Source organism: Falco punctatus (genome assembly GCF_963210335.1).
Source record: "Falco punctatus genome assembly, chromosome: 18".
Lineage (NCBI taxonomy): Eukaryota > Metazoa > Chordata > Aves > Falconiformes > Falconidae > Falco > Falco punctatus.
In genome coordinates, this window is record NC_137598.1 from 2110140 (window position 1) to 2123742 (window position 13603).

Genomic DNA, 13603 nt, shown 5'->3' on the forward strand with positions numbered 1-13603 from the left:
GATGGAGCCGTCACGATGGGATCGGGATGCAGGGATTGAGGAGCATCACTCCAGCCTTGCGGTAACGCTCCTCACCATCTTTTAATGAAGCAGCCCGGAAGGTTTATTCCCTCTCCCAAATATCTTAACTCCAGATCTGCTACAGAGAGGTAAACTGAGGTTGGGGCGCCGTGTGGAAGGAGCATCATGTTATTTGTGCACAGCAGCAGTTTGTTGGTCCCCTTTTTAGCCCCAGCCAACATATACCACCTCGTTAAATCATTGGTAGGTATTAATGAACCTGTCCTGAGAGCGGGTGTACTACCATCCAGCAGCACTCTTGGCTTTTCCTGGGATATCAGGGTTTTCCGAGCCCGGCACAGCCTCGCTGAGGCCAGGCTTCCCCCATACCCACGCTGTCCCCTGCCCGGTGGCATCACCTGGGTCTGGTGGATGGCAGACAGCCGCAGAGCTGCTGGAAGAGAGCAAGAGGCACCAGGGCTGGCGGCCCCTAATCCGATCACCCCACCGTCTGCTTCTGCCCTCCGATCCCCACCACTAATCACCTTACGGTAAGCTCATTGCCTCCGCCGCAGCCCTGAGCCATTCCCCAGTCCCACTGCTGGGTTGGATGCTGGCGGGGAAACTGTGGCTGGCAACTGGGAGATGCGTGCGGTGAGCTGGGGACCGGGGGTCTCTGCTTGTGAAACCGCCACCCCCAGCAGTGGGCTGGTTCTGCTGGGAACTGGGCAAACGTGTAGGAAAGGGGCAGATTCCCAGCAAAAATCTTGGAAAAAGGTCACGGCACAGGAGGCAGAGGATCAGCTCAGCCTCTCCGGCAACTGGAGCGGGTTTCCTGCGAGCCTGAAAGCCGCTGGTGCGCACGCCCAAGGATGCACAAGCCGATGGGTGCCCACTCCATCACCCAGCAGCAACCAGGGTGCAACGGCTTCAACCCCGCCGGGGAGGGGGAAAACTGAGGCACGGCCTGACCCCACAAGCCTGGCTGGAGGAGCTCCGCTGGCTTTCCCTCCCTGCACGGTGCCCCGGCGGTGACGTGGGCCACGCCGGCTCCCACGGCCCCTTCCTCCCCCTCGCAGGCAGAGGAGCAAAAAAACTAATTAAGGCTACAAAGGGAAAAGCAGCGTTTTGCAAGGTTGAAAACCTCCGTTCCAGAGAAGGGGCTGAGCCGATTAATTAGAGCTTTTGTCTGTGGCTCCATTCAACATGTAGGGAACAATTTACATCAAGGAGACCTTCCTTGGGCTGGAAGAGCTTTGCCCAGGGAGCGCAAGCCACGGGAGAGAGGGGGGGGGGGAAAAGGGAAGAAAAAAAAAAAAAAGAGGAATGAAAGGGAAACATTTACCACGTTTCACAGACCACGTTGAGGAGGAAGGGAAGATGCTGCATACTTGAAGCACCGCATTGCAGAGGGTGTTTTTATTCAGCGCATCATCCGCGGTTTCTCACTCCCCTTCCAGCTAAATTTGGCCCCTGAGATGCGCAGGCGAGGGGGGCGGCGAAGGGCTGGGGAGGGGGTTGTGTGTGGGCAGAGCTGCTGGTGGGGCCGTGCGGTGGCGTGGGGACGTGGGGCTGCTCTCCCAGCTCCAGCATCCCTCCAGTGTTGGGGAAAGCAGCTGGTGCGGCTGAACCAGCTGCGTGGGGCAGGTGATGCTGCAGGGTGGGAGCGGGATGCGGGCGGCCATCCTGCACGAGGCTTGCACGTGGATGCCACTGTCGGGGTCCCCACGGGGACCCCCACAGCCCCCCTGCCCTTCTCACGCCGGCAGCTTTTTTAATGCTTTCCCGTTTTAATGGGGCTGCAGCCCATCCCCGCAGCATCCCGCTTGTGCTCTGCTTCTGAACCACCAAGGGAGGAAAAGCCACAGGATTTTTGAAGCAAAATCCTCTCCCAGGCCGGAGCGTGGCTCTGCCCGAGAGGTGGCAGCATGCGACCATGCTCGGTGGCAGCCAGGCTGGGCTCATCCCTGGGGGGTCTCAGCCTGGCCCTGGGCTGGGGTCCCTGACGCCCCCCACCCCACCCCCAGCATCCATCCTGAGCTGAGGTCTGGCTCCGTGTGCTGATCCCAAATCACTCCGGGACGCAATAACCGAGTGGGCACCTTCGCCTGTGAGCGGGGCAGGGACAGAGGCTGTGCAGGGGTGGCATCCAGGCTTCCACTGAGAGCATCATGCAGAGTGGCTGAGCATCCCCCAGCCCCAGCCAAAATTCACCTGTCCTGGGGGGCAGCGCCTGCAGCTGTGTCCTTGTTCCCAGCTGGTTCCAGTGGGAAAAGGGCCGAGTTGCACAAGGGCAGGATCCCAGCTCTGCCCATGCACCCCAAACCCCTGCATCCCCTCGGCCACCGGTCCCAGCACCTCCGCCGGTTATTCACCACCCACACGTTACCGGTGAAGTGGGAGCTGCCCCTTCCTCTCCTGCCCATCCCCCAGGGCAGGGTCAGGCCCTGGCACGTCCTGGCACACACCAGCTGCCATCGCTTCCTCAGCGAAGCCCGACCCACCGGCCGAGTCACCGCTTCCCTCATCCCACGAGCACCCAGTGTCCTTCCTGGCAGTGAGCCCCCTGCAATCCTCCCGCCGGCCCCAGGCGGTTTCCTGCCCCTGTGGGGCTCAGCCCCACGGGTCGGGGGTCACAGCATCCGCTCAACCCCCCAGCCAGCCCCACACAAGGAGGGGACATGGCCGGAGCCAGGGCCACGCTGCTTTGCTGGGCGCTGCTGGCAGCAGCCGGGGGTAAGGATGCTGCTGGGGCTGGGGGGGGCAGTTTGCTGCAGGCAGGGCTGGGATGCACCAGCATCCATCCCTAGGGATGCTTCAGGGTGGTCTTTTTTGAAGGGAGGTGGGGAGATGGAGACCACCCTCGCTCACCCTGCTGACCTCACCACACCCTGTGGTCCTCAGCACAACCATCCCTTGGCAGGTCTGCAGCTCTGCCACGGCATGAAGCGGCTGGAGGGGGTGAAGGGACAGTCCCTGTCCTTCCCAGCCCTGCACTCCATCTCTGCGAACATCGTGAGGGTCACCTGGAGGTTCGGAGGCACCCACATCGCCGAGGCCAAGCCCATGAAGAGCATGTTCACTTCCAGCCTCCTGCCGAGGTTCCACGGCCGGCTGCTCATCCACCCCAGCAACCTCTCACTGGAGATCAGGCTGCTGAGGCTGGAGGATGCCGGGAATTATGAGGTGACCGTGGACACTTTGTCTGACCCCACCAAGCCGAAGACCTTTTACTACTATTTGATGGTTCATGGTGAGTTCGAGGATGGAGGGAGGAGGGTCATGGGGACCAGGCTTGGGTTTGGTCCACCACAGCTATGTCCCCATGAGGGTGGGCTGCCACTGCGTGCCCCGAGCCCACCCATCCCATGGCACCCCCCACCCTTGACCATCAGGAGGAGCCCAGGATGGGCAGGTAGTCAGCGGTGGAGAAATTCCCTTTCCTCTTTTGATGTCTGAGCTCACCCACTGCACTGGCTGCACCCAGCCCCGGTGGCACCCAGACCCCCAAGGGTGCTGCACCCAGCCCCGATGGCACCTAGACCCCCAGGAGGCTGCACCCAGTTCTAGTGGCACCCAGACCCCCAGGATGCTGCACCCAGCCCTGGTGGCACCCAGACCCCCCAAGATGTTGCACCTAGCCCTGGTGGCACCTAGACGCCCAGGGTGCTGCGCCCAGCTCTGGTGGCACCCAGACTCCCCAAGGCAGGGGCCAGTCCCCTGTCCCCAAAACAGCCACATGTGGCTCATGCCATGCCCTGTGCTCACAGATGGCTCATCTGAGACAGTGACCAGGACCGGTGGCACGGGAGGACACAGCAGGAGCACTGTGGCACCCTGGGGAGCAACCAAGCCACATGGCAGAGACACCGTGACACAGGGCACAGGTGGGGGGCAGCCCCTGGACAAGGGGGGGAGGTCGGGGATGTGCCCAGCACAGAATGGCTACTGCGTGGTGAAGGGCTATCTGGTGGCCGTCATCTTTGGGCTGCTGCTGCTGCTGGTGGCCGCTGTCCACATCGTGACCAGGGACAGCCACCAAGCTGGGGGGTGAGGTCTCAGCAGATCTAGGAGTGACTGAGCCCCCCGGCATCACCACTCCCTGGGGACCACTCCCACGGCAGTGATGAGCCCGTACTCTGGGCTCCAGGAGCGGTGGCTGCCCTGCCTCAGTTTCCCCAGCTGGGGAAAACCATGATTGTTCTAATAAAATCTCTCAAGGACGTGACGTAACACCCAGTTCCCTCATCTATTGCACAAGCAGCTGCCCCAAAATGCATCAACATCTCTTCCTCCCAGAGGCCACCGCAGCCCGGGGGGGGTGGCAGCCCCCCCGGTACCTGGTAGGACCCAAACACACCCCAGTGCAGCCGCTGCATCGAGTGTGCCGCAGCATCGGGTCTCAGCGCACCTGAGGTGGGGACACCTCCATTACCGGGACATCATCGGTTCCATATTTACAGCCCCGAATCTGGTGCGAGATAATAATTCAGCGTCTCATAAAACCTTCTATAGTTTATAATAAGTGAATTATTTACTGGTGACCCTGACTAAATGCTTCACGGCATAAATTATTGAGTGGCAGATCTGTCAAAAAGTTCTCATAAATAAGTTATCTGGTGCTGTCTTAATGTTCCCAGTAAATTACTCATTCAATCTCCCGTCTAAATGCTCTCCTGGGGAAATTACTCGCGCCTGCTGATTTATGAATTAGGCCTGGGCAAATAAGGACGATTAGGAAGGAGAGCCCTGCCGGGGCACCCGAGGGCTTCGCTTCGCCGTGACGTTTCATCCCAAGAGCATCCCTGGTGCCACCCCATCCCACAGCTGCTGGGTACCAGGCAGGATGGATGCTGGTATGCCCCAAGTGCTGGTCCCAGAGGGACTGTCCCCACCCCAGGGGGCTGAGCATCCTCCTTCCTGCCACAGGCACCAGGCAGACAGTGATCCCAGAGTCCCACAGTGATCCTGGGGTCAGGCAGTGATCCCAGGACCAAGCAGCGATCCCAGGGTCCAGCAGCAGTCCCAGGGTCCCACAGTGTAATCCCAGGATCAAGCAGCATTCCCAGGGGTCCCACAGTGTTCCCAGGATCCAGCAGCAATGCCAGGGCCATACAGTGACCCCAGGACCAAGCAGCAAGGGTCCCACAGCGATCCCAGGACCAAGCAGCAATCCCAGGGTCCAGCAATGATCCCAGAGTCCCACAGCAATCCCAGGGTCCCACAGTGATTCCAGGGTCCCACAGCGATCCCGGGGTCCCACAGTGATCTCAGAGTCCCACAGCGATCCCAGGATCAAGCAGGAATCCCGAGGTCCCACAGCAATCCCAGGGTCCCACAGCGATCCCAGGACCAAGCAGCAATCCCAGGGTCCAGCAATGATCCCAGGGTCCCACAGTGATCCCAGGATCAAGCAGCGATCCCAGGGTGTCCCGTCCCCCCCCCCAATCCCAGGGTCCAGCAGCTTCCCGCAGCGATGCCTGGGGAAGCAGCGCCCACTCCCAGCTCTGCTGCTCTTCTCCCCCATCACAGGGGGGACTTGGGGGGGGGGGGGGGGCTCCCCCAAACCCACCCCCACCCCCCCAGCACTGAGACACCCCTAGCCACCCCAGGCTCGTTCCCTGCTCTCCATGGCCGGTGGCACACGGTGCTGCCCAGCTGGGTCATTGCCCGGCAAGCGGGGGGCTCCATCACCCCCAACAAGCCCCAGCCCCCCACCCCCACAGCTGGGGGTCCCTTGCTTGAGCACGTGGAGAACCATATTTTTCCAAGGTCCTGGGCATAATTAAAGCGTTGCCCCAGGAGTACGACAGCCGCAATCCCGAGGTCACACCGAGTCCGAGGGAACACCGGTGTCACCACCCCTCTCCCTGCCACCGGCGCTTTCAACGAAGCGCTTTGCTCTTATTCCAGGAGCGGAGCTGATTAAAATAATACATTAAGTGCGGCTTGACCTCATGGGGTGCTGGGATGGGGGAGCAGCCTGCGACCGAGGCTGTTCCATCAGTCGTGGAGGATGGTGGGGTTCGGGGGCAGGAGGAGGAAGGAGAGAGGAAAATTCACCGGTGGGAGCCGGGGGTTTCACAGGAGACCAGGATGCCATATGGTTTTCCAGGGTGGGACACCCGGATTTGCCCCCACGGAGGGGATGGGGATGGGGATGGGGATGGGATGGGGATGAGGATGGGGGCGGCTTCCCCTGGGGATGCTCCTGAATCTGCTTCAGCGCAAAGGCCACCCCGGCCTCTCTGGTGGGTCCCTGGGGAGCCCGCTCGCCCATCACCCACGTGCCAGGCCTGCACCAGTGTTTGCTTTAATAATTAAATGCTGGTTTGGGGGACAATTATTTATTTAAAGGAAACAGCGTGTTAACAAGAACACAATCTAATCCCCAGTGACAGATGTCTGCTTTATTAGCACCTCTGTCCGAAAGCCGAGCCCGACAGGCAAACAAACACACACGACAAATAAAACCCTCATTAGAAGATGTAAGCACAAGCCAGAAATTAGTGCGGGGTGTGGGGGGGGGGGAATAAATATTAAAAGGCGGTGCCCCCCGCCCCTGGTTCGCACCAGCGCTCTGTGGTGGAGGTGATGCTCGGAGCTGGGGCTGGACCAGCCCTGGGGTGATGGTGGAGGCAGCGTTTGGGTTAAATCCCTGGCGAGACGGCACCTGGCTGGCCCTGGGTTGAGGAGGACCACCAGATCTGCTCGAGGTTGTGTCCCCTTTTTGCCCCGTGGCACCCAAATCTGGTGTCTTCGCCTCAGCCTGACGCCAGGGAGCTGCAGGGTTTGGGAGATGGGGAAACTGAGGCACCAAGGGGCAAAGGGACCCTGACCGCGGCACCCAGGGGAGACACATCTCAAGGCGCCCTTCATGGGGGAAACCCCCATGGCAGTGATGGGGAGCAGCGGGAGAAGGACAGGCAGCGCAGGCAGCACGGGCAGCGGGTTACGGGGACAGGATTAGTGCCGGCAAAACAGGCTCAGTCCTCAGCCGCCGTCTGGGGCTGGGGGGAAGGAGAGCGGATTTTCCCCCCGAGCAGGATTAGTCCCAGGCGCTGTCGGCACAGGGGGGGGTGCTGGCTGAGCAGTTTGGGATGCTGGGGATGGGGTCCCAGTGGCCGGGCCAGGGCTGGGGCACCGTCACCCACTGCCCCCCCTGCCCGGCTGCCCCCGCTGTGGCTCGGCAGCAATCGAGGCAGCGATGGAGCCACGGCAGAGCAGCCCCGCGGGGGCTCTCCGGCACGTCCCCATCTGTTTGGTGTCCGTTGAGCAAATGCCTCCGTGAGGACCAGCTGCGAGCTGGCACCCAGCACCCGGCTGGCACCCAGCACCCACCCCAGCACCGGCTGGGGAAGCCAGAGCGTCTGGTCCCCTGGGAGCTGCTCCCGGGCTGGAGTCCCACCTCCATCACCTCTTCCTGGGATTCATCTGAAAAATAAAAGAATTAAAATAAAAAACGGCATCAGCAAATTGTGGAGGGTTGGGTGCCCTCCTGCAGCGCCTGGTGGGGATGCTCTGATGTCTAATATAGGGCTGAGCTCACCCAGCGCTGTTCCCACCCCCCTCTCATCGTCCCAATCTCCTTTATCCCTGTGACTTTGACCCACTTGTGCAATTTTTTCGAAATCGGCCGAGGAGTTGAGCAGTTATTGCAGGAGGGGAAGGAGGCAGGAGGGGAAGGAGGCCAGAGAGGCGAGGGAAGCTGCCTTTCCTCAGCGAATCGGAGCAGGCAGGAGCTGGGTGAGCAGCGCCCACCACAGCCCCCCTTGGAAGGCAGTTAGTTAATTACGGTGGAATAGAGGTCACACCGGCAGGAATGTACAAAGTCAGGCAAAGAGGCTTCCTCGTAATTGCTTTAAAAAAAAAATAAAAATAATAATAATAAAGAGACCTTAATGCGGGTCTGAGGGGCTGGGTATAAACTTTGCCAGCCTGGCCGCTTCGTTAAGCGAGGAGTTATCCTGCTTTTCTCCGCCAAGGTGCTTTTCCTAAGCCAACAAAATATCTTCAATTTGGTTTTTTGCTCCCCATCGTCGCCCCTGCATCCCACCTCAGCCGCCACGGGAGCATCGAGCGTCGCACCTCCCTGGGGACCCCTGGTCCGGACCTGGGGCTGGCTAACGAGCGGCTTCGTTAGCCATTCCGCTCCGGCACGTCGCTCGTAATGAGGAAAAGCGACCGGCTGCTTCCAAATGGGTTCTGGAAGCTGCTCGGAGCCATTAGGCTCTGTATAAATATCATGATGATTGTTATTATTATTGGCGCAGATGGGCGCGCACGGCTCGCCGCACACGGCGGGGATCCTGTCCTGCCTCCGGCGCTCTGCCGGTGGGAGCAAACAAATCCCGCTGCCAGTCCCGGCTCCGCAGGGTGCTGGGGGTGCTGTGTACCGCCCCCCGGGTCCGCCAGACCCCCACCCCAACCTAGGAACGAGGGGGAAATGGGGTGAGACCTCTCGCCTCGCAGAGCCCGTGCCACCAAGGATGTCCCCAAGGGTCACCGTGGCCACAAGGCTCGCTCAACCCACTGGGGACGATGGGCTAACGCGGAGCTGGCCAGGCTGTGCTGCCCCGGGGGGGTTGTGCACCCCAGTTTGCCAAGGTTTGGGGGGCTGGTGCTGCCTCAGCTGCTCCCCCTGACCCCCAACCCGGGGGCGGCCAACGCGGCAGCGTCGTGTGCCCATCAGCAAATTCCCGGCCGCTGCCACCCCTGCCCTCGCTCCCCTTCCTCCTGCTTGGAAAACTCCTTCGTGTTTCGCTCCGCTCCGTGGCCACCTCCTCCTCCTGCTGCTCCAACAGCCCCGGGAGCCCGGGGGGGGGCAGCTCCACCGGGGTCCTGCCACCCCACGAGACCCTCCAGTGCCCAAGGACTTTGACCCCATTTGGGCTAAGAGGAGCCCCCGGGCGCGGCAATGCCGGGGGGCACCCACGCGCCCCCAACCTCACCTCGTGTCCCCCCCCTCCCCCTGCCAAGCCAGCCCAACCTGCATCGCCCCCCCACCCCCACCCCCAGAAGAGCTGCTGTTAATACTTTTCATAAAACATCTTTTATTTTCATCGCAAAGCATCTGTCTCGGCACGGCCACCAGTGTCCCCGGGGGCTGTGCCACAGGGGTTTGGGGGTCCCCAGGGCCACACGAGGGGTCCCTGAGTGCCCCCGCAGGGAGCAGCGGGTCCCTGGAGAGGAGGGAACCAGGACCCCCCACCCCGAACCAGGAGCTGTGGGGTCCACGGTGGGTGCTGTGGGGTCTCGTGGGTGGTGCAGGGTCCTGGGTGCGTGCTGTGGGGTCCCCAAGAGCCAGCAGGGACCCCAAACCACAGCCACCCCCCGGGGGCGGGACCCCCGCCTGCCCCATGGGTGGAGGCGGGGGGACACCCCAGCATCGGCCTGGGTGCTGAGGGGGAGGGGGGACCCCAACACTGGCCCGGGTGCTGGGGGGGGGACCCCAACATCAGCCTGGGTGCTAGGGGGGAGGGGTGACCCCAACATTGGCCTCGGTGCTGGGGTGTGCGGTGGGTCCTGGATCCTGGCAGAGCGTGGGAGACGCCTGCTGACTCCGGCTGCCCGCGCTGCTTCCCATTCCCGACGTTTTCTCTAAAACCCTCAGGGCCAGAAATCCTATTTCAGAGAAAAAAAAAAAAAGGAAAAAGAAAAAAAAAAGAAAATAAGGAAAAAAATAAGAAAAGAAAAAAAATAGAAGAAACTGAACAACAACCACCCCAAAAAAAAAAAAATAAACCAAGCCCACACGGCGGGAGCTGGAGCTTTGCCCACCAGCCAGGGCCGTGGCGTGTGGGCAGGGGGCGAGGGGCTCAGCGCCGGCACCCGCGGGGATGCTGGGTGCTGTGGGGTTCAGGGTGGGTGGTGCAGGGTCCTGGGTGGGTGTCATGGGGTCCTGGGTGGGTGCTGTGGGGTGCCGGGGGGGTGCTGTGGGGTCTGGGTGGGTGGGGTGGGGTCTCGTGGGTGGTGCAGGGTCCCTGGTGGGTGCTGTGGGGTCTCTGGTGGGTGCCACAGGGTCCGGGGTGGGTGCACGTGCCCGGCCACCTACAGTGTGCGCGTACCTCAGGGTGCACGCACACACAGAGACACGCACCCCACACACACGTGTACAGGCATGCACAGATGGATACACATGGAAGCACAAAGCCACCCCGCCACGCTCATGTGTGTACATGCCCCAACATGCTCACACACACATACACACCGGCACACAAACAATGCACAAACATACACACACATGGAAATGACACCCCGACATACATGCACACGTGTGAAAACACCCCAGTGAGCCACACATGTGGATACAAACCCATAACATGCATGTATGCACTCCAACACACACAGACATGCAAGCACACAGCCCAACATACACATGCACACCCAAGCAAATGCACACCCGCACACACCCCAACACACATGAACACACTCCAACACACAAGCACATGCCCCAACACACGTGCATGCCCCGACACACACGTGCACACCTCAACACACACGCACACACCCCAGCACACACCTACAGACCCCAACACACATGTACAGACCCCAACATGCATGTACAGACCCCAACAAATATATGCACAACCCAACACACGTGCACACTCGACCACACATGCACATGGCCCAACACACATGTACAGACCCCGACATACATGCACATGCCCCAACACACACGCACATGCCCCAACACACATGTGCACACTCCACCACACACGCACATGGCCCAACACACATGTGCACACCCCAACACACACGCACACACCCCAAAACACATGTGCACACTTCACCACACATGCACATGGCCCAACACACATGTGCACACCCCGACATACATGCACATGCCCCAACACACTTGTGCACACTCCAACACACATGTACAGACCCCAACAAATATATGCACAACCCAACACTCATGTGCACACTCCAACACACACACACATGCCCCAACACACATGTGCACACCCCGACATACATGCACATGCCCCAACACACACGCACACGCCCCAACACACATGTGCACACTCCAACACACACGCACATGCCCCAACACACATGTGCACACCCCGACATACATGCACATGCCCCAACACACACGCACACGCCCCAACACACATGTGCACACTCCAACACACACGCACATGCCCCAACACACATGTGCACACCCCGACACACACGCACACGCCCCAACACGCACACGCCCGCCCCAAACCACGCGTGACGCGCGAACAGGCGCCCTGCCCCCCCTCCCCCCCCGCGCCCCCCGCCCCTCCCCGCCCCTCCCCCCGCCCCCCCCCGCCCCCCCCGCCCCGCCCCGCCGGCAGCGCACTCCGGGGCTCGGCGCGGAGCGGCGCGGAGCGGAGCGGCGGAGCCCGCGGCCCTTCCCCGGCCCCTGCCCGGCCGGGCCATGCTCTAACGGGGCCGGTACCGGGGCGCGGGGCCGAGCGGGGCAGCGGAGCGGGGCAGCGGCCACCCCCCGCGCCCCCTGCCCGCAGCGCGGCCGGGACGGGAGCATGCGGGTCCTCTTCCTCTGCCTCCTGACTCTCGCGGACTCCCACGGGCAAGGTGGGTACCGGGCATCGGGCACCGCCACCGGGCACCGGGGGTACCGGGCACCGGGGGTACCGGGCACCGGGCATCGTGATCCGGGTACCGGCCACCGGGTACCGGGGGTATCGGCCACCGGCCATCGGCCTCCAGGTACCGGGCATCGGGGGTACCGGCCACCGGGGGTACCGGCCACCGGGCATCGAGCTCCGGTATCGGCCACTGGGCATCGGGCTCCGTGTACCGGCCACCGGGCATCGGGCTCCGGGTATCGACCACCGGGCATCGGGGGTACCGACCACCGGGCATCGGGGTTACTGGGCATCGGGGGTACCGGCCACCGGGCATCGGGCTCCAGGTACCGGACACCGGGAATCGGGCTCCGGGCGTCGGGGGTACCGGACACTGGGAATCGGGCTCCGGGTACCGAACACGGGGCATCGGGCTCCCAGAATCGGGCTCCGGGCATCGGGGTATCGGACAACAGGAATCGGGCTCCGGGTACCGGACACGGGGCATCGGGCTCCAGGTACCGGACACCGGGAATCGGGGATACTGGACACGGGGCATCAGGCTCCCGGCACCGGACACCGGGTATCGGGCGCGGGGCATCGGGGGTACCGGACACGGGGCATCGAGCTCCGGGAATCGCGGGTACCGGACACCGGGCATCGGGCTCCGGGCATCGGGTACAGGGCATCGGGAGTACCGACACCGGGCTCCGGGTACTGGACAGGGGGCATCGGGCTCTGGACACCGGGCTCCGAGTACCGGCCACGGGGCATCGGGGTTACCGGACAGCGGGTACCGGGCAGCGCCGAAGTGCGAGTCGGAACTCGGCGGGCAGCGCTGCGGCCCGGCTCGGGCAGCGGCTCCGGTGCCGCCCGGTCCCGGTGGGATGAGAGCGGCTCCAGCCGGGGAACGCGGCGGCAGCAGTTCGGTCTTGGGGGAGGGGATGCTAGTTCTGGTGGGACACCCCCACCCGACCCCCCCCGGGGCCGGTACCCCGGGGCCGGTCCTCGTTAACCCCCCCCTTACCGGGGGGTCCCGATGGGCCGGGTCTCCCCAGCCCGGGGCTGCGGCTGCTCCCCCAGTTCTGCTCTTGATGGATGTCCCGGGCTGGGGGTCGGGGTCTTGTGTCGTGTGTGTCCCATGTCCGTCCCCCCCCCCCGCCGAATCTGTGTCCTGGTCCCCCCCGTCCCGGTCCCGCGGGACTCCCCGTGCTGCCGGAGCTGGGGGAGGGGGGGGGGTCGCGGCGAGGCGGGGGGAGCCGGGGGAGGGGGTGGTCAGCGCTGCTTGGATGGGTTAGTTGGGGGTGTCAGGAAGGGAGGGGAGACAGACCGGGGTCACCAGGGTCCCGTTAGCAGTGGAGACCTGACCCTGGGCGCCCCAATTGCTGAGGGGGGGCACCCAGGGCTGGGGGTGACGGGGGGGTCCGGGCCGGGAGCCGAGGGGGTGTCTCTGGGGGACAGCCAGGACCCCCTGCTCCCAGCCCAGGCAGCCCCTGCCGGGGGGAGTGTGGGGCACCCTCTGCCCCCCCCCCATTTGCTTCCCAGGGCTTGCTGCAAGCCGGGGGTCAGCCAGAGCCCCCCCTCCCTGGCCCCTGTCTCACCCCCAAGGGACGCGCCGTGCCAGCCTGGGGAAACTGAGGCACAGGGACTCGCTCGGCCAAGGTCACGCAGAGGGGTGGGCTGGGGGGGGGACAGCGGGGTGTGTCCCCCCAGGACCTCCCCGAAGCCCCACGCCAGGGCGGCGGGGGAGCGCGCCATGCGTGCAGCGAGCTGGCGAGGTCTCAGCCGGCTCGGCCCAGGGCTGGCCAAGGCAGCCCCTGCACGGCCTCCGGCTCCTTCCCAGCTGCAAAATCCAATCTAATTTTTAATTAAGGGGGCGGCGTTGCTAAGATGCCAGGAGGAGGGAAAAAAAATTGAGTCGACCCAGGGTTTAAAAGGAGCGTGCAAAGCCTCTTAGGGGGCTGGGGGGGGGGGGGGGGGGGGGGGGGGGCAGATCCCAGGCTCCCCCGCGCAAGGCTGGGGGGAGCGCGGGGGGCTCCGCT

The 13603-nt window shown here is 63.1% G+C and overlaps 2 protein-coding genes across 2 annotated transcripts in view; both read left to right on the forward strand.

The window, feature by feature from the left end:
* Positions 1–1545: 1545 nt before the first annotated feature.
* LOC308054933 (uncharacterized protein) lies at positions 1546–4228 on the forward strand. Its single transcript, XM_080368403.1, has 3 exons — positions 1546–2736; positions 2924–3253; positions 3771–4228. Exons 1-3 carry the CDS (start codon positions 2682–2684, stop codon positions 4052–4054), a joined length of 669 nt encoding a protein of 222 aa, XP_080224529.1. The 5' UTR covers positions 1546–2681; the 3' UTR covers positions 4055–4228.
* Positions 4229–11315: 7087 nt separating this feature from the next.
* Positions 11316–13603, forward strand: part of KIRREL1 (kirre like nephrin family adhesion molecule 1) — a 28782-nt gene continuing 26494 nt past the window's right edge. Inside the window, exon 1 of the mRNA XM_080368564.1 lies at positions 11316–11568. Within this exon, the coding sequence (XP_080224690.1) occupies positions 11517–11568 (52 nt within the window). The 5' untranslated portion in view covers positions 11316–11516. The remainder of the gene's footprint in view (positions 11569–13603) is intronic.

Coding starts and splice junctions, on each gene's coding strand:
- LOC308054933 (XM_080368403.1), top strand. CDS start 2,682: ATGGCCGGAGCCAGGGCCACGCTGCTTTGCTGGGCGCTGCTGGCAGCA. Junction 2,737..2,923: donor GCTGCTGGCAGCAGCCGGGG/GTAAGGATGCTG, acceptor ATCCCTTGGCAG/GTCTGCAGCTCTGCCACGGC. Junction 3,254..3,770: donor CTACTATTTGATGGTTCATG/GTGAGTTCGAGG, acceptor CTGTGCTCACAG/ATGGCTCATCTGAGACAGTG.